The following is a 20,990-nucleotide window of genomic DNA, read 5'->3' as shown; positions in this document are numbered from 1 at the left end:
GAAAATTTTAGACAGCATATGAAACTATAAGAGAATTCCACCTTCTTGCTTACCAGTACAGACTCTTAACAGTGTCAAAACCAACCCTTCTCCCCCAAAAAAGTAGGGTATAAACAAAGAGAAAGAAAGGCAAATCACAAACTTTTAGAACTTCCCCAAGCCAAGAGTTAAATGTGGATAAACTCCCTGAAATCCTCAAATTACTCCACGGGCCACTCTAGGTACATAAGCTAGGATGTCATAGGTCAGAGAGAAGCCCAGCAGAAACCATATCAAAGTTCAACCTTATTCCAGACCTTTGTAGGTAGAAAATAAGGTTAAGTGAAACATGGAAGGTAACCGTGGAATATTGCCAGTTCCCGGTTAGCCATTCTTGATTAGCAAACATGGCCCAAAGCTGTAGATCAAGGACTTCCTGAATAATACTGGTTCTGGAGACAGAAGCTATGAGTTCAGTGCTACATAAATCTCTCTGTGGACAGACAGCTCTGCCAAAGCTATTACATTATATTTAAGTATATATTTAAATATATATATATATAAAAAATACTTAAAACATTAGTTTAAATTTACTGTTTTAAGTACTATATATATATATATCAAAGAGCACAAAGGAAAAAAAGGTACAGCTTGATGCATTTTGTGACCATGACTGAGATCAAGAGATTGGACATTACCAGCATCCCAGAAGCCTCCATTTGCCCCTTCCTAGGCACTACTGACTTATCTTACCGATTTGTGGACTACATGGAATCATACAGTATGTACTCTTTCATATTGCTTTCTTTTAGTCAGCACAGTGTTTGTGAAATTCATTCATAGTGATGTGTAGAGTAGTAATTCATACATTTTCATTGCTATATAATATTCCATTGTATGAATATAGCAAAATGTATTGATTCTTACTGTTGAGGGAATTTTTAGATGATTCTAGTTGGAGAGATATATATAATAAGGCTGACAAGAACATTCATGTATATATTTTTTGGTGTCCACCTGTGTACACAAAGAAACATGTACTAATTCCACTAGGAATTAATTTTCCAAAGTGGTAAAGCCAATTTACACTGCCACCATTGGTATATAAAATCTCCAGTTGTTCCACATCCTCACCAACATTTGGTAACGTCCATTTTAATTTTTGCCATTCTGATGGGTATATATTGGTATCTTGTTTGGGTTTTAATTTACATTTCTAATAACCAGTGATTTTGAGCACAATTTCATGTTTACTGGCCCACTTGGATATCTTCTTTTGTGAAGTGCCTATGCAAGTCTTGCCCAGTTTTTTTACTGGACTGTCTTTTTCACATTGATTTGTATAAGTTCTTTATATATTCTGGATACAACTTTTTCAGATAGGAGTGAAGAAAGAAAAGCAGAGAGAAAGAAAGGAAATATGTTTTTCTACACTTTGGCTTGCCTTTTCAAATCTATTCATATAATCTTTGATGAACTGAAGTCTTATTTTAATGAAGTCCAGTCTACCCATTTTTTCCTACCCCAAGGTCATGAAGATATCCTATGTTATATTTTATCATCTCAACTTCCAATTTAAGACATATCTTGAAATATATGTTTGAACTTATAGTGTAACATTTTAACAAAATTATTACCAATTTTTAAGTTTTCATAAGTAAATTAACCCTATTAAAAAGCTATCATCAGGCCAGGCACAGTGGCTCACACATGTAATCCCAGCACTTTGGGAGGCGGAGGTGGGTGGATCACAAGGTCAGGAGTTCAAGACCAGCCTGGCCAAGATAGTGAAACCCCGTCTCTATTAAAAATACAAAAAAATTAGCCAGGCGTGGTGGTGGGCGCCTGTACTCCCAGCCACTCGGGAGGCTGAGGCAAAGAATTGCTTGAACCTGGGAGGTGGAGGCTGCAGTGAGCCAAGATCACGCCACTGCTCTCCAGTCTGGGCAACAGAGTGAGACTCATCTCAGAAAAAAAAAAAAAAAAAAAAAAAGCTATCATCAGAAGTTTTCAAAGAAACAGTTTCAAAATAAATGTTCCTAAAAGCACAGAAAGAGGGAGTGTGAGGGGTTTATAATAGCAGTAACAAGTGGTGTTAAAAGCATAGACTTGGGGCTAGACAGGTTGAAATCATGGCTAGCCATCTAACAAGCTTTGTAACTTTATAAATTGTTCATTTTATCTGAGAGTTGATTTCTTCATTTGTAAAATGAAGATGGTATCTGCTGAATATAAAGTCTTAACACTAAGCCCAATATACTCAAAACCTGTTGTTAATGATGACCAAGATGATGTTATTAACATAAGTTAAATGATCTCAAAAAACTTAGATTTTCAGTACTGTGGGTAAACTAAGTACCCAATCATGCTGTACTACAAATGACAAGAAGCCCTCAGACCAGTACAAGGTGCTTGATGGAAGGAGAGATCACGTGTGACCAGGGAGACTAGGAAAGGGGTGATAAATGAGACGGTTCCTAGGGGATTTTACAGAGTCAACAGGCAGTTTTCAAGGTATATGGATAAATTGAACAAAGGCTTAATGATGGGAAAGCATAGGGTAGCTTAAGAAAAAATAAGCTATTAATATATGTAGGAGAATAGACAAAAATAAGGTTGGTGAGGTAGGTTAGGGCTGAATGTCAAACTGAAGAATCAGTACTTATTCAGGTAAGGAAGATTTTCAATCCAAGGAGTGACAAGAAAATCAAGCTGACCACTGTGAGTCAAATGGATTTGGATAGGGAAGGAGTAAATACCAAAATTCTATCACAGTAGTTCAGAAAGAAAGATATAGAAACCTAAACTAGGGAAGCAGTGAAAGTAGAGAGCATGTTCCCACCTACGGGATGGGCTCACTTTTTGTATGACCTAAAGGAGAAAACATAGCTAATCATTAAGAGTCCAAGACTGGGTAGTTGAGAAAATAGTGATGCCATTAATTTAAATGCAGAGATAGGGGAGAGAATCTGGTCTTGATATTGAGCTTGGTTCTGAACATTTTTTTTTTTTTTAATTCAAGCACCACCGGGAATTTCAGGTGGAAATGTCCAGTTGACAAGCAGTGAGAAATACAGGTGGGGAGCCCTGGTGGGGACAACAGTACTAAAGTATGGATTTGATAGTCATTTCCACAGAAGTATTAGAAAAATATAATCTGGAGGCAGAGATTCTGAGTTTGCTCTTGCCTTATACTAGCTGTATGCTCTAACAAGACTCTCAACTTCTCTGAGCCTCTGCTTTCTCATTTATAACACGGGATCAAATATATATATATCATTCTATCTCCTCATAGGGTTGATGCAGACTAAAATGAGATAATATCTGAGAAAGTGCTATAAAAACAGCTGTTATCAAAAAAGTGCTTTATATATGTCAAACTATCCTAGGAAACTATTCTAAGATTTTTTTTCTCAGTAAAAATTGTACTATTGCTGATTATTTTGGGGTCTGAGGATCTTAAGGTACAATAGAATGCAATCATAGGTCCTGACCAGAAGGTGGCAGGAGAAACACTTAGAGCTTCTTGAGGATTCCATATTTATAGTTCTGAATGATAAGTTCATTTTACTTATACTTTATATATAATTAGACTCCCAAATAAATTCTTCCTATCCTTAGCTGCATGTGGCTCTACACGTTTATTTATCCACTGACCGTATCAATTCATCTGTAATACAGAAAATGGAAAAAAAGAAAGGGAGTAAATAATACAACGACTACTACTATATAGTGAATACCTCTGTGTGCTAGAAACCGCATTCAGGATTTCTACACAATATTCCATTTAACATCAATACAATCCTATGAGGTAGGTATTATTATTCCTCATTTTAAAGACAAGGAAATTGAGATTCAAGCTTTTGCAAGTGAAAATAAACAGTGCCAGAGTTGCAGCTGCCATGAAAGCTCAGTGACATTTGCTTATTTACAAAAATTAGGTATAACCTAAAGCAAGAATGCAAAAAACAATGAATTCTGAGCACAGGGACCTTGAGTCAGCTCTCCTGAAAGCCTACACATTGTTGGTAAAGTGAAGTTTTAGGGAAGCAAAACTGTGGAGTATGAAACCAGATCCAACCTGAGAACAGATGCTTCTGAGTAAGCAACGAGAATTTCTAAATAGCTAAAAGACAGAAAACATTTCTAAGTAGACAGTTTGGAATGGTTCAAAAGAAAATGTGTAGCTTGGGTGACCACCCCAAAATATTGTCCCACCTAGGCAGCTGAAGAACAACAACTTAGCCTTGACAACAAAGCAAGATCCCGACCTTACAGAAAAAAAATAAAAAAAATAAAAAAAATTAAAAAAAATAATTGGCCAGGTGTGTTGGTGCATGCCTATAGTCCCAGCTACCTGGGAGGCTGAGGCAAGAGGATCAGTTGAACCTAGGGAGTTTGAGGCTACAGTGCCCTATGATGGCACCACTCCACTGAAGTATGGGTGACAAGAGCAACACCCTGTGTCAAAAAAAGAAAAAACAAAGAACGACAACTTACCTTTCTACTTTTGAGGAGACTGGGAGTCACAGAGTCCCTGCCACAAGGTGGAGAGGTAACAGATTTGATTGGAAGCAGTAAGTTATAAATGGTACTGTGTCCTGTAGCCCTCTAACCAACACATGACTGTATAGCTGGCCTCTCTGATACTAAAGTTTCCCCATGTGCTAAAGGTTGTACAAGAAGAGGGTTGCAAAATGAAGAGAATAGATTAATTATTATAGTTAATTATATTTCTTGGAAAATCAACCACTGGTGAGACACCAAAACCCAGAGAAACTGAGGAAGTGATTATATTTGCATATGCATAGAAATACACATGCATGTTTGCAGATAAATAGAATTTTGTCTAATATGGTATGTACTAAATTGTTAACAATAACTTCTTCTGGAGAGTGGAACTTAGTGTCAGAAGGAACATCTATCTTGTTTTTAACACTATACAACAAACATGTTTTATTATTTTAATATTTTTAAAGTGGTTATTGAAGAGACCAATGACTAGTTTGTGCAAAATAAAAAGAAGCCAGGAAGATTCTATAATATTAATAGATCAGATTTGAGGTGACACAAGCCTCAAACAGAATTAATTCATCCATGATGACTGATGAAGAAACTTCCCTATGGAAAGAAAATATGGATTCCATTCAAAGCACTTTATTTTGGTTATTTAGAATATTAAAATATACATATCCTCTAGCTGTCTTAGAATTCTTATTGATTACTCTGCTTATGAGAATATTTTCTCCTTCTATGGTACAATATTAAAAATAATACTTAGGAACCAGGCTGCTGTTTGAAGATAGATAGATAGATAGATAGATAGATAGATAGATAGATAGATAGATAAGACAGATGTGTGTGTGTATATAGAAAGTTACATAGTTACATATAGTGTGTGTGTGTACATATATTCCTTTAATCCTGTCATCAGCTCTAGAAAGTATAAGTTATCATCGCCAGTTTATAGCTGAGGCACAAAAAGGTTAAATGAGTAGCCCAAATCAAAAAAGACTATAGCCAGGATTCAAGTCCAAAGAGCCCCAGCCCAAAGCTTGTACTCTTAGCTACTCTTGTATATATTTGTTGAGAAAAATAAATGTATTAAAAAGGACACCAACCATAGCCACAAAGTTGGGGACTTGAATTTTTTCCAGTGTTTCCCTGAGTTGATCAACCTCTGCTCGATATTCATCAAGCTGACATTCTAATTTTTCTCTGCGTAGTCGCTCATACTCCAGCTGGCCCTGCAGTTCTTTGATGGTCCTATCAAAAACAAAAATTTTTAAAAATCAATCACCAATGTCAACTAACTATTTTTAATAGTGGAAAGCATTCATGCATTGTATTTAAGGCAAATAAAACAAAGAAATCATTTATTCAACAAATATGTATTAAGGTTCTACTATGAACGAGCACTGACCTAGGTACTAGGGATACAGTGGTGAACGAAAGGCCCAAAATCTGCCTTCCTGGACCTTACTACTGCATAGTAGAGATATGCAGACAATAAGGAAAATAAATAAGTAAAATATATGGTATGTTGGAAGGTAGTAAGTGCTAAAGGAGAAAACAAAAATAAAGCAGGAAAGAGTAGTATAAAATGTTGTGGAAGAGGGGCTTAACATTTCCTACAGTGGCTAGGGAAGGCTTTACTGATAAGGGGGCTTCTAAGCCAAGCCCTGAAGAAAATAAGAGAGAGAACCCTGTAGACATTAGAGGAAAAGCATTCCAGACAAAAGGAACAAGTACAAAGGCCCTAAAGTAGAAGTATGCCTGAAGAAGTACAAGAAAAACAGAGGCCAATGCAATAGAATCGTTTAAAGAATAAAAGGGAGGCCAGGCATGGTGGCTCATGCCTGTAACCCCAGCACTTTGGGAGGCTGAGGCAGGTGGATCATTTGAGGCCAGCCTGGCCAACACGGTGTAACCCTATCTCTACTAAAAATACGAAAAAAAAAAAAAAAAGTCAAGTGTGGTGGCACACACCTGAAATCCCAGCTACTTGGGAAGCTGATGCATGAGAATCACTTGAACCCAGGAGGCGTGGATGCAGTGAGCTGAGATCATGCCACTACCCTCTAGCGTGGATGACAGAGCAAGACTCTGTCTCAAAAAAAAAAAAAAGAGAGAGAGAGAGAGGCCGGGCACAGTGGTTCACACCTGTAATCATAGCACTTTGGGAGGCCAAGGCAGAAGAATTGCTTGAGCCTAGGAGTTCAAGACCAGCCTGGGCAACATAGTGAGACCCCCATCTCTACCCCCAAAAACATTTTTTTAAAAATTATCTGCGGTGATGCACACCTGTAGTCCCAGCTACTTGGGAAACTGAGGTGGGGGGATCCCTTGAGCCCAAGAGGTCAAGGCTGCAGTGAGCTGTGATCATACCACTGCACTCCAGCCTGGGTGACAGAGTGAGACCCTTTCTAAAAAAAGAAAAAGGAGAGGGACAGTAGTGTGAGTCAGAGATGTAAAAGAGAACCAGAGTAAATAAGACCTTTTAAATCATAGTAAAGACTTTGGCTTTTATGCTGAAGGAAATGGGAAGCCACTGGAGGGTCCGAGCAGAAAAATGGCACAATCTGACCTGTAATGATTGCCCTGGATACTGTTTTAATATGATTACAATAGATATGATAATGAGTACCCTGTTTTAATATGATTACTCTGGATACTGTGTTGAGAATAGACTACAGGGTAGGGGAGTGGGGGATATGAAGGCAGGGACAGGAAGTAGGAGACCGATCAGGAGGATGTCGCAATAATCCAGACAAGAGGAGATGTAATTTGAACCAGGATTTTTCTACCTTATGGCTGGATGGTGAGGGGAAACAGAATTCCCAAGGCATGTTAGGTTGGGTCCTGGAAGGGCAATCTAAGAATATACAGTAGTAGCTCTGGTACAAAAGTGAGTAAGGTTAAGATTGGGGATAGAGAGGAAGAATGTCAATTGTGGAAGTCTAGAAGTTCGGCAAATAAGAAGGGAATATCATCCCCAGGACAGAGTAACACAAATATGTTTTATTGTATTGAGAGATTGGTCTAACTGATGGACAACAACAAAAATCAAAAGATATCCCTCAAGCCAATACTTGTCCAGTTTTTCTTTACAACTATATCCAAGATCAGGAGTTTGTACCCAAAGAATAAATGTCTTAAGATGCACTTAACACAGCGAGGTGTGGTGGCTCATGCCGGTAATCCCAACACTTTGGGAGGCCGAGGCAGGTGAATCACTTGAGGCCAGAAATTTGAGACCAGCCTGGCCAACATGATGAAACTGTATCTCTACTAAAAATGAAAAAAAAAAAAGTCAGTGTGGTGGCTCACGCCTGTAATTCCAGCACTTTGGGAGGCTGAGGTGGGCAGATCACCTAAGGTCAAGAGTTCAAAACCAGCCTGGCCAACATGGGTTTCCCTACAAAAATACAGAAATTAGCTGGGCATGATGGCATGATGGCAGGTGCCTGTAATCCCAGCTACTTGGGAGGCTGAAGCGGGAGAACTGCTTGAACCCGAGAGGTGGAGATGGTGAGCTGAGATCACACCATTGTACTCCAGCCTGGGAGACAGAGCGAGACTCAGTCTCAAAAAAAACAAAAACAAAAACAAAACAAAACAAAACAAAAAAAAGATGCACTTAACGCAAAGTGGAGAACAAATGCTAGAGAAGAATTAAAACTCACTCAGGGTGGAATTTAGAAGAAACACTGCCATCTCAGCTGATATGAAAATGCATTCTGGCATAAACATAAAGCAATTTTTTTAAAAAACTCTGTTCAAAAATCACTTACATTAATAATATTTCACACTGAGCGACTAATGCATAACTAGTCGACTAAAAGTTCCATTAAAGACTATTAAAATTATAATGATCTTAAACAGGGTTAGAATCATAGACTTAGGCTCAAATCCTGGCTCTACCCCCTCTGTGACTTTACCCAAGTTACTTAACCTCTATATTAAGTCTTGGTGTCCTAATCCGTATAGCTCATGGAGTTGTGAGGATTGCCTGAGATAAAGTATGTAAGGGGCTTCTCTGGTGCATAGCATATAGTAGTGCTTAGAAGTAATACAAATAGCTGTAGTGGTAGTATAGTAATCTGCTTTAGAAGAAAAGTAAAGGAAACCAAAATTTAAAGCTCATTAGTAGGAAATAATTTTTCCACCATGAAGTACTTTTCTAGACTACAAGGAATCTAAGAACTTTCAGCTAGGCTCTTAGACCAAGGTTAACACTAAAAAAAATTCTACATCTCAAAACACTTCAAACAATGTAGAGGCAGTGGACAGCCACCTATACGATATGATTTGTGAGATACCAAGAAAGCCCCTGATTTAAAACAAACAAACAAAAAAAATCAGTCTGCCACAGCTTCCTAGTGTCTAAAATCAAAATCACATCAAGAAGTAGTTTCAGTTAATAGGGTAGCAGGGAAAAAAAAAACAGAAAAAAGAGTATTTTGGCCTAATGTTTTGCCTTCTGTTTAAATTCCCAAGTACCTATCCATGGAAGAATGACACATTAATCCTTATATTATTTTTTATTTTCTTTCTTTTAAACTAGAGCCAAATGTCAGCTTAACTACATTAATCCTTATCAAAGATTTAGATGTTACTCTGAATACAGTTAGCAGACCTCTTTCAGAGCTAGATTCGGAAGTGGGTGGAAAAAGGGAAACAGGCAGTTCTAAGAGTGTGACGGAACAAGACACAACCAAAGGAAAGGGCAGGAAAAGCAGAGAACAAAGAAGGGAATCCATGTGTGGTTCTCTTTCCGGACCCATGTTTGATTAAATCCAAAGTTTCCTCTCCTATCTCTTTCTGTTCCCTGTCCATTCTGGAAAGCAGATAGACAAGCAGAGAGACAGTAGGATGAAAGAAGCTCACAGCATCCTCTATCCCAGCAGCTATTAACTACAGTAGTCCCTCAGTATCAAAGAGGAATTGGTTCCAGGAAGCCCCAGACACCAAAATCCATGGATGCTAAGTCCCTTACATTAAAATGGTACAGTACTTATGTATCTGCATATAATCTATATGCATTCTCCTGTATACTTTGAATCATCTCTAGATTACTTATTGTAGTAGTATACAATAAGTTGTTGTAGCACATTATTTAGGGAATAATAACAAGGAAAAAAAAGTCTATAATGTTCAGCAAAGACACAACCATAGTTTTTTTTTTCCCCTGATTATTGTATCTCCAAGTTTGGTTGCATCCACGATGTGGAGCCCACAGATACAGAGAGCCAACTGCAATTAGAGAGGTACCCATCATCCAGAGAGCCAATTTAGGGTGCAGGAAGTGAAAGGTAGAGACAACCATCCACTTGCTCACTGCCTCTAGATGCAAGAGCATTCTCTGATGGGTACTATAATCAGTGAACATAAGACCTAGTCTCAGATTTATGAATGGGCAGTGTAGCCTGATGGAAATGTTCAGAGACTACATTAGAATGTCAGTTTTGCAAGATGAAGAGAGTTCTGGAGATTGGTTGCACAACGATGGGAACGTACTTAACACTACTGAATGGTATACTTAAAAATGGTTAAGATGGTAAATTTTATGTGTATTTTATCACAAGTATTTAAAAATCTTAACTCCTTTGCCATCTGGAAGCTTAGGAGAAAAGCAGGATGGAACCTAACACCCTTTGGCAAGATGAAAGAAAAAGTTGCTGATGAACAAACCCTCACATGGCATTTACAGAGGTATTTAAAAACAAATCATTAAAGTTTTGAGGACATTACTTTTCAGACTCGAGCTGTTCTTTCTTCTGCTTTAAATCTTCTTCTGTTATGCCTCCCAAGTGTTTGTAGTTGCTCTCGGCAATTTCCAGGAGGTGCCTCAATTCTACAATTTTCTTGTAAGCTCTCACTGCAAAACAGAGTTGAATAGGAACCTAGTTAGACATGTAACAGCTCATGTGTCCACTGGGTGCTGGTCTTCTTGAGCATATTCTTCCTCTAGACTAGTGTCTGTATGGTTTGGAGAGGGGGTGGAGGAAGGTTGGTATATACAAAGAAGGATAAATATAAGTAACAGAATACTAAAATGAGCATGCAATGAAATACCTAAATGGAGGATTCTTTCTCTGCTACTGGAGCATGTATCAGGTTGTTATGACTATTAATGCTATGAACAAGAAGGTTTTAAAAGACTAGCAGTATTGGCCAGGCACGGTGGCACAGGCCTGTAATCCCACCACTTGGGGAGGCCGAGGTGGGTGGATCACCTGAGGTCAGGAGTTCGAGACCAGCCTGGCCAACGTGGTGAAATCCCGTCTCTACAAATAATAAAAAAAGTAGCCAGTGTGGTGGTGCATGCCTATAATCCCAGCTACTCACGAGGCTGAGACAGGAAAATCACTTGAACCCAGGAGGCGGAGGCTGCAGTGAGCTAAGACCATGCCACTGCACTCCAGCCTGAACAACAGAGCAAGACTCTGTCTCAAAAAAAAAAAAAAAAAAAAAAGACTAGCAGTGTTTTAGGACTAATGGTGGATTACAGGACCACGTGCAATCTACTATGTAACAGAAAATTAGAAAAACTGAAATAAGTACCAGCCACAAATTTTGTGATTGGTCACTTGTAGCACCTATGCAAGAGAATAGTAAGAGAAGGAAGTATATTGAGAGATACTCTGAACTATTCTCCAACTATCAGAACCATGACATCTCCATCTTTTATGGCAGTGGTTCTCTATCTGGGGTGATTTTCTTCCTCAAGGGTCATTTGGCAACCTCTGAATAAGTTTTGCTTGTCACAGCTTGGGAGTGGGAACAGGGAGGTGCTGCTGGCATCTAGTAGGCGAAGGCTCAGGATGCTACTAAACATCTCACAGTGCACAGAAAACCCTGCCTCAACAAAATAATTATCTGGCCCAAATTGTCAAGAGTATAGAAGTTGAGAAACTCTGCTTTACAGGACCAGCTTAGCAAATCACAGCCTCTTCTTCCTAACACCAATGATTTATCTACCAACAGGTTAGAGCTGCAGGTTCTAAACTGCATACACCTGAATCAAATGGGATGCTTTTTAAAAATGTATGTGCTTGAGCCCCATTCCAGACCTACAAATTCAAGAATATGTACTTAATAAAAGCTCCTCAGTCAGGAGCAGTGGCTCACGCCTGTAATCCCAGCACTTTGGGAGGCGGATCACTTGAGGTTGGGAGTTCAAGACCAGTCTGGCCAACATGGTGAAACCCCGTCTCTACTAAGAATACAAAAATTAGCTGGATGTGGTGGCACATGCCTGTAATCCCAGCTACTCGGGAGGCTGAGGCAGAAGAATCACTTGAGCCCGGGAGATGAAGGTTGCAGCGAGCCGAGGTCATGCCACTGCACTCCAGCCTAGGCAACAGAGTGAGACTTTGTCTCAAAAAAAAAAAAAAAAGGGCAGCCAGGTGCGGTGGCTCACCCCTGTAATCCCAGCACTTTGGGAGGCCAACGCGGGCAGATCACGAGGTCAAGAGATTGAGACCATCCTGGCTAACACGGTGAAACCCTGTCTCTACGAAAAATACAAAACAAAATTAGCCGGGCGTGGTGGCAGGTGCCTGTAGTCCCAGCCACTCGGGAGGCTGAGGCAGGAGAATGGCGTGAACCCGGGAGGTGGAGCTTGCAGTGAGCCGAGATGGCGCCACTGCACTCAAGCCTGGGTGACAGACCGAGACTCTGTCTCAACAACAACAAAAAAAGGCTCCTCAGACAATTCTAAAGGGCAGATGGGTTTGGGAACCACCATAACCACTAGTAAGAAGGTAGAGGGGATTAAGATTAAAAATGTCAGAAAAGAGTGAAAGAGCAGTATTTAGCTTATATAATAATTTCTTTATTATTTGAAAGTCTGTGTTTTGTAAAGCCTGTTCTATGGGGTCCTCAGAGGCAAGAACTAAGATTAATTGGAATTAGCTCCAGGAAGAAAGATTTCAATTCAACAAAAGAGGAAGTTTCCAATGAAAACAATAAAAATCATGTATTTATGCAGTGTCTGTGATGTCGAGATACTACACTAAGTACCTTATACATTTTAATCCTCACAGAGAAGAAATGCTTCTCAGAAGAAGACATACACACAGCCAACAAGCATATGAAAAAATGCTCAACATCAGTAATCAATAGAGAAATGCAAATCAACACCACAGTGAAATGCCATCTCACATCAGTTAGAATGGCTATTATTAAAAAGTCAAAAAACAACAGATGCTGGGGAGGTTGTGGAGAAAAGAGAACATTTATACACTGCTGTTAGGAGTGTACGTTAGTTCAACCATTGTGGAAAGCGGTTTGGCAATTTCTCAAAGAACTCAAAACAGAATTAACACATGACCCAGCAACCCCACTATTGGTATGTACCCAAAGGAATATATATCATAGTATATTCATACTATATTCACACTATATTCATACTAGAAAGACACATGCACACATATGTTCATCGCAGCACTATTCACATAGCAAAAACATAGCATCAACCTAAATGTCCATCAACAGAAGACTGGATAAAGAAAATGTGGTGTGGCCGGGCACGGTGGCTCATGCCTGTAATCCCAGCACTTTGGGAGGCCAAGATGGGCAGATCAGAAGGTCAGGAGTTCAAGACCAGCCTGACCAACATGGTGAAACCCCATCTCTACTAAAAATTCAAACATTAGCTGGCCATGGTGGCACACACCTGTAGTCCCAGCTACTCGGTAGGCTGAGGCAGGAGAACCACTCGAACCCGGGAGGTGGAGGGTGCAGTGGGCAAGATCGCACCACTGTACTCCAGCCTGGTGACAGAGTGAGACTCTGTCTAAAAAAACAAAACAAAACAAACAAGAAAAAACTTACTACCATTCACCGAATTCCCCAGGCCAGAAATCTGTCATCCTTGATTACCCTCTTTTTCTAACACCTCATAGCCACATCTATCAGCAAATCCTATCATCTTTCTCTTCTAAATACACCCAAATCTCACCACTTCTCATTATCCCCATCATCTCCACTCTAGTCCAAGCCATAAACAACTCTCTCCTGAACTATAGCCATAGCCCCCTAACTGATTTCCCTGCTTCCACTCTTGCCCTATGAAGGAAAATGGGCTTTCCACAACACCAGAAATCTGGAGGCAAAAACAGTCAAGGCCAACAAGATCTTGGCTTGGCTTTCACTCTATCTTCCCAACAAGGTATGATCTTACTGATGCTGATTTTTTTCAAGAACCAGGATATATATATAAATATTGCCTTAAACAAATACATAGAATGTTAATGTAAGCTCTTCTTAAATGGTGATGAAAGCCTCTAGTATAAAAAGGCGGAAGCAAAACAAGAATGGAGATATCCCATATCACTGGTAATTACAGGCCTACATCAGGAACTCTAGGAGCCCAGGAAATCTGTGCAGATATTCTACATCTGCTCTTGTACAATTCTAATTTAGTATCCTTGGCATCAGGATATAATTATATCAGGAACTTCATCCAACCTTATATAGTTAGGTGGAGTATGTTCTTTTCCCACCTAATTCATACCCCATATGAAATGCTATGCTCTTGTCCACCTCCTAGTCTATCACCCACTCAACAGGTAGAGTGACACTGTTTTTAAATGTGAATCAGATCACATCATTCCCCACCCTGAATCCCAACAATAGCTTTCTATTTAAAATAAAATTTATATGCTGAGATTTTATAGTGAAAAACGAGGAAAAATGAACAAATAAAAATCTAAAACTAAAATTCTTATTAGGCCCTAAATAATCTGACTGGGTCCCTGCTTACCTTTCAAACCTGTCACCACTTTCTTAGGGATTCTACTCAAGCCACACTAACCATTCTCAATGCTACATAATGGCCTTTACATGCACTGCTCCCTCTGCTGGCATGTTCTTCCAAGATCTTAATATGACTCATTCTCATCACTCAGGTCTCTGCTCAAACATCACCACCTCAGAGAGGCCTAATGACTTTCTTATCTATAGCACCACTCTACCCTATTTTCTTTATATATCTATTTTCTTATCAATTATTTATCACCCTCCCCCTGACTACCACCATTCAAATGAAGTTCCTTTGTATTGTTCACCATTATTTCAATACCTACAACAGTGTCTGGCACATAGTAGACAATAAATATTTGTTGCTATTATTATCTATAACAATCATTTGCCAACTAACCATGGAAATCCTTGAGATGTCTCTTTCCCTGTTTCCTTGATCCACTAAAGAAAATACTTGAGTATTTTCTTATATAACTTTCTACCCCCTGAGGGACAGAGGTTATGTCTTATACTTTTTATATGTTCAACAACCCTAGTACAAAAACTTATATTAGTTCTGGTTCCTGCAAAAATATCAAATTATTTTACTTGTAGGCAGTATTTGTCTTTAGAATAGTTTCCAAACTTGTGGTAAAAAGTGGCTATGTTATTTCTGAAAGGATAAATCACAACAGAGGCAGCATACTTACTTCTGGCATCTGTTTTATCCAAGTCACTCAGACATAAATCATCCTTGGCATCAGTGCTTCCCTCAACACCATGTCTTATAAAATATTTCACATCATTTTCATCAATTTCATTTTCATCATCTATATCATATTTCTGTAGCTCCTCTAACAGCTTCACTGCTGCCAAATGGGCAAACCTGTAGAAAAGAATCAATAACTAACCAGATCCACAATCTTCCTGAAACTGAAACTGCAGCTTGCACTTAACTTAGGGAATTACACTCTGTACACTCTGCCATCAATCCACTCACCAGGCAAGGAGCCAAAATCTGAAGGTCAGTGACAATTTGACATATATTCAACTATATGAGAAACTTAGTTACTTGACACTAAGGACAATTATTCATATTAAACACTGATTCCATAATTTTTACTGGCAAAGATACACTGGGAATGGAGATCCAATATCAAAGGAATATGTGGTATGCTCTCAAGCAGAGCTGCTCAACTGAATAGAAGACCCAGAACCACCCTCCTTGATTACCTACAGTTATTGCCTTTTCTTGGCCTAATTTAGATTATAGAATTCATTTTCATTTCAGTTTTAGGGCTAACTATTAATATAGCTCTAGCCCCCTCTATCTTCACCCTTCCTCAAGCCAAAGCATTTGGTATGACTTTGAAATTTAATGAAAAAATAATGACCTTTCCATTCATGTTTTCTAATTCTCCTTAATCTTTCCTGCATCTCTATGAAGGTTCCAGTAAGGTACTCTTAGTTTTGGAGTTGTTGTTGTGATTGTATGTAACCTGCATATTTTTCCACAATTTTTCTAACTGGAATTTTTAATATATTTTCTTACAACTTGAAGAATTACTAAACATAAAAATCTTAAATCCTGTTTTCTTATATTTACATAACCAAACACGCACATTACCTTCTACCAGGTACTGCATATCATTAAAGACATAGTAATAAACATATGCAGGAAGTTGTAAGGTTTATAGAATTCATTATCTCTACTACTAGGTTGTAATTTCACAACTGTCATTTACTGAGTGCTTACTTTACGCTAGATTCAAAGTTATATCTAAAATAACACTACACCCACACCAAGCATTTTGGTGCATGAGAAAAAAATGTGGGCCCAGAAATTATGGAAAACTTCAGATACACCTATAGTATTCAATCACCTATTTGATGTTGATACAAAAATATACAAATAGATCAATGGATAAAATAGTTCAGAATTAAGCCCACACATACATTGAGAACTGATTTTGACAAAGGCAGTGTAGAAATGATAGTCTTTTAAACAAATAGTCTAGAACTGGATATCCATATGCAAAAAAAGAACTTGGACTCATACTTCGTATCATATACAAAAATTAACTCAAAATGATCACAGACCCCAATATAAAAGCTAACACTATATAACTTCTAAAAGAAAACATAAAAGAAAAATTTTATGACTTTGTGTTAATCAGACTTCTTTAGATATGACACCAAAATCATAATCCATAAAAGGATAAATTAGTAAGAAATTTTGCTCTTCAAAGACATTAAGAGAATGAAAAAACAAGACACAACTGGTAAGAAAGGGAAATCTTTGCAAAGCATATATCTGAGAAAGAACTAGTATCCAGAATATACAAAGAACCTTTAAAACTCAACATCAAGAAAACAATTCCATTTTTTAAAGTGGGCAAAAGATCTGAATAATCACTTCATCGAAGAAAATATACAGATGGCAAGTATGTATATTTAAAAGATGCTCAAAATCATTTTTCATTAGAAAATGCAAATTAAAACCACAATGAGCTACCACTACATACCTATTTCATTACTGGAATTAAAAAAAGACCCTAACAATACCAAATGACGGTGAGAATGTGGAACAACAGAAACTGACATCCATTGCTGACAGAAATGCAATTTTTTTTTTTTTTTTTTTTTTTTTTTTGAGATGGAATCTCGCTCTGTCACCCAGGCTGGAGTGCAGTGGCGCGATCTCGGCTCACTGCAAGCTCCACCTCCTGGGTTCACGCCATTCTCCTGCCTCAGCCTCCCGAGTAGCTAGGACTACAGGTGTCCGCCACCACGCCCAGCTAATTTTTTGTATTTTTAGTAGAGATGGGGTTTCACCATGTTAGCCAGGATGGTCTCGATCTCCTGACCTCAAGATCCGCCCGCCTCAGCTGCCCAAAGTGCTGAGAGTACAGGCGTGAGCCATCGCGCCAGGCCAGTTTTTTTTTTTGAGGGTCTAGCTCTGTGGACCAGGTTGGAGTGCAGTGGTGCAATCTAGGCTCACCACAACCTCCTCCTCCTGGCGTCAAGCAATTCTCCTGCCTTAGCCTCCCAAATAGTAGCTGGGACTACAGGTGCATGCTGCCACACCCAGCTAATTTTTTTATTTTATTTTATTCTATTCTATTCTATTCTATTCTATTCTATTCTATTCTATTTATTTATTTATTTATTGAGATGGGGTTTCGCTCTTGCTGCCCAGGCTGTGGTGCAATCTCGGCTCATGGCAACCTCCACCTCCTGGGTTCAAGCAATTCTCCTGCCTCAGCCTCCCGAGTAGCTGGGATTACACGCATGCACCACCATGCTTGGCTAATTTTGTATTTTTAGTAGAGACGGAGTTTCTCCATGTTGGTCAGGCTGACCTCGAACTCCCGACCTCAGGTGATCTGCCCACCTCAGCCTCCCAAAGTGCTGGGATTACAGGCGTGAGCCACCATGCCCAGCCTGAATTTTTCTTTTTTAGTAGAGACGGGGTTTCACCATGTTGGCCAGACAGGTCTCAAACTCCTCACCTCAAGTGATCCACTGCCTTGGCCCCCCACAGTGCTGGGATTTCAGGCATGAGCCACCGCGCCCAGCCCCTAGAAACGCAAATCTGTATGGCCACTTTGGAAGGCCCTTTGGCAGTTTGTTATAAAATTAAACATACACTTTGCATATGGCCCAATAATCCTACTCATAGATTTACCAAATAATTAAAAACATGTTAACACAAAAACCTGTATAGGAATGTTTACAGCAGCTTTATTCATAACCACCAAAAAATGATACAATCAAAATGCCCTTCAACCTGTGAGTGGATAATCGAATTATGGAATGCTATGGAATTCTACTCAGCTGTTAGAAGGAAATGAACTACAATCAAGATGTCCTTCAACCTGTGAGTGGATAATTGAACTATGGAATACTATGGAATTCTACTCATCTGTAAGAAGGAAATGAACTGCTAATACACATAGATGAATCTCAAAATAATTATGTTGAGTGAAAGAAGCCAGACATAAATATATATTGTATGATTCCATTTATATAAAACTCTAGAAAATGCAAACTAATCTACAGTGACAGGAAGCAGATCAGTGGGAGCAGTCAAAGGGAGAGAGATTATAAAGTGGCAGGAGACTTTGAGGGTGATGAATATGTTCACTATCTTAATTTTGGTAATGGTTTCACAGGATATGCATATATCAAAACTCATCAGTTGTACCGTACAAATATATGCATTTTATTGTATGTCAATTATACCTTAATAAAGTCATTTTAAACCAATAAAATAGACTTGAGTTGATAATGATCCCAGGTACATGGTACAACAAAACCACACTCCAAGGCATCAAAGAAATTCCATAAACAAAATTGTAGGGAACATGAGCTCACAAACAAAAGTTGCATGGCAACTTAGCAAATGATTGGACCACAGCATACTGTCAAGCCTCATCTGCCATTGTTAGCCCATACTCCTAGTTTAGATTCCAGCTTTCTACTCCACATGCAGTTCTTCAAACATACAAGGTGTTATCTTACAACTCCTCCTTAGGTTTACACTTATGCTTACAAGTATCAACATAAATGTTTTTTTCTTTGACCTCTATCTAAATTCCGTCCCCATGCAGTTTCCTTCATAACTTTTACCATCCTCTGTATTAAAGTTTCTCCCTTACAACTTTCCAACAGAAAGACTTTTTTCTATGTTCTTAGTGTACCTTACACATACCATGTAATACAGTATAATGATTAGAATTAATAAGAATTTTATTTGCATATTTCTCTCTCCACGATACTGTAAGCTCCTTGAGGGCAGTGACTGTGTCTTCTCCCCTTTGTATTTCTACCACTAATCACAGAACTTGGAACATGGTAAATATATGGGAAGCTGAATGAAAAAACAACCAAATGAACAAACAGATGGACTAAATATTTCTTGAGAACCTAACTTGAATGAGCTGGCTATGTTTAATAATACGTGCTATATTTAATTCAGATGTAAACTGCAAAATATGTTTCAAAATCCATGTCATTTATTTTTCTATTATTAATGCTATTTATTTTTATCACATAGCATTTCTTAACAGGGAATGCTACAGGCATTTGGATGGGACAAATAGTGCATTACTGTTCTGAGCACTGCAGAATATTTAGCATTCCTAGACCTGACCTCCAGTTGGTGAAGGTCTCCTGACCTCCAGTTGGGGGTCTCCTTCCCCAGCATTTCCAAAGACCCCTCCCATGAGAAAAGGGGAAAATATTACCTCCCAGTTGAGAATTACTGCTTTAAAGAGAAAAGCTGATATAATGATGGCTGTAAATTCAGCTTGAAAATTGTCATTCCATCTATATTTGATTGAGTCCTCTAAAATTCCATCAAATCTTCAGAGATTTTTGAGTCCAAGAAAGTATATGCAAAAGTATATGCAAAAGAAAGGAGTAAAGAAGACAGATTTATACCTCTTTGCCACATCACTGGGTCTCTCCCCTGCTTTGTTGGTAATATTACTGTCTGCTCCCATTTTAATTAACCATTGCAAACACTCTATGTGGCCTTGTCCAGCAGCTGTTCAAAAAAAGGAAAAAGAACAGGAATTACAAAAAAAGTTATAAGTAACAATTTTCTAAAATTTTGGATAGTACCATTATAGAGTACTTACCTAAGTATTGATCCTTGCAGTAACTGGCAAAAGTACATTGGGCAAATATTATTTTCTCTATTTCACTTACTAATTCATTAGACAAACATTTAATCAACTGTGTTCAGGCCCCATACAGATAATTTTACATACGGATATAAAAGCTGAAACTCAAAAAGTTTTTTTATATATTTATTTAAAATCACACAGCTAGTAAAAAGTAGTTTGAAACTAGAACCCAGGCTTTTCTAATACTATCCAGCACTTATCTCCTACTATAAATAGCTTCTAACCAATCTTGTATTTCACAAGAACGTGAGCACATTCTAACCATAAGAACCTACACAGACTTCAAAAAGTCTTGCTTCAGCATATATTTATATGATAGATGTATGGTATATATGTATTCTTCTGATTCTTACAACTCAAAATTTATAGGCCTGTAAAACCACACTTGATTACCTCAACTGTTTACCACCTTTGTCCAAATCTTTACCTCAAAACACATGCTGTCTTTATTTTCACCTTCACAACTCTGCTTAATGTGTCTTCCCACCTAAAGCCAATCACTCAACAATGTGCTCATTTAACCTGTAACTATTCTTCTTTATCCATCTTGAAACTCAAGGAAGCTGAAGAAAACAAACGGAATAGACTTAAAAGAAAGACTTGAGTTTAAGTCTTTTAAACAATAAGATGTGAGGACAAGGCTGTAATCTTCATATCCCCAGAACACAGCAAGTGGCTGCAACTTATAGACCCTCAATAAATGTCTAAATAGAGTTGATGAGTGAATGAATACATTTAAAAAATGAAATCTCAGCTCTGCTATTACTAGCTATATATCTAACCTCAGTCAAGCCACCTGACTTCTCTAAACATCAATTTCCTCATCTTTTACATAGATGATTATTTCATAAGCAAAGCACACTGCTGCTTTATAAAACTGCAGTAAGGATTAAATGTGATAAGAGCTTTTCACTCTGTAAAGTAGTATATAAACATCAGGTATTATTACCAAATCCCTATGAACAGTTCCTCAATAATTTGATCCTTAGCAACTTCTTCACCCTTCAATTCCTATTCCTATGACATGTATTTTAACAACCTAATTATTTTTTGCCATTAATTGCATCC

The 20,990-nt window shown here is 38.3% G+C and overlaps 1 protein-coding gene across 1 annotated transcript in view; it reads right to left on the bottom strand.

Moving 5' to 3' along the window:
* The window catches only part of ANKRD42 (ankyrin repeat domain 42), a 77,763-nt gene that overhangs the window by 10,350 nt on the left and 46,423 nt on the right, over positions 1-20,990 (bottom strand). The window contains exons 9-11 of the mRNA XM_025355705.1: positions 19,675-19,780; positions 14,940-15,115; positions 5,601-5,745 (exon numbers count right to left, since the gene is read on the bottom strand). Coding sequence (XP_025211490.1) covers positions 5,687-5,745; positions 14,940-15,115; positions 19,675-19,780 — 341 coding nt within the window. The 3' untranslated portion in view covers positions 5,601-5,686. The remainder of the gene's footprint in view (positions 1-5,600; positions 5,746-14,939; positions 15,116-19,674; positions 19,781-20,990) is intronic.

Source organism: Theropithecus gelada, chromosome 14 (genome assembly GCF_003255815.1).
Source record: "Theropithecus gelada isolate Dixy chromosome 14, Tgel_1.0, whole genome shotgun sequence".
NCBI classification, from domain to species: domain Eukaryota; kingdom Metazoa; phylum Chordata; class Mammalia; order Primates; family Cercopithecidae; genus Theropithecus; species Theropithecus gelada.
This window is presented reverse-complemented; position numbering and strand designations above follow the sequence as displayed.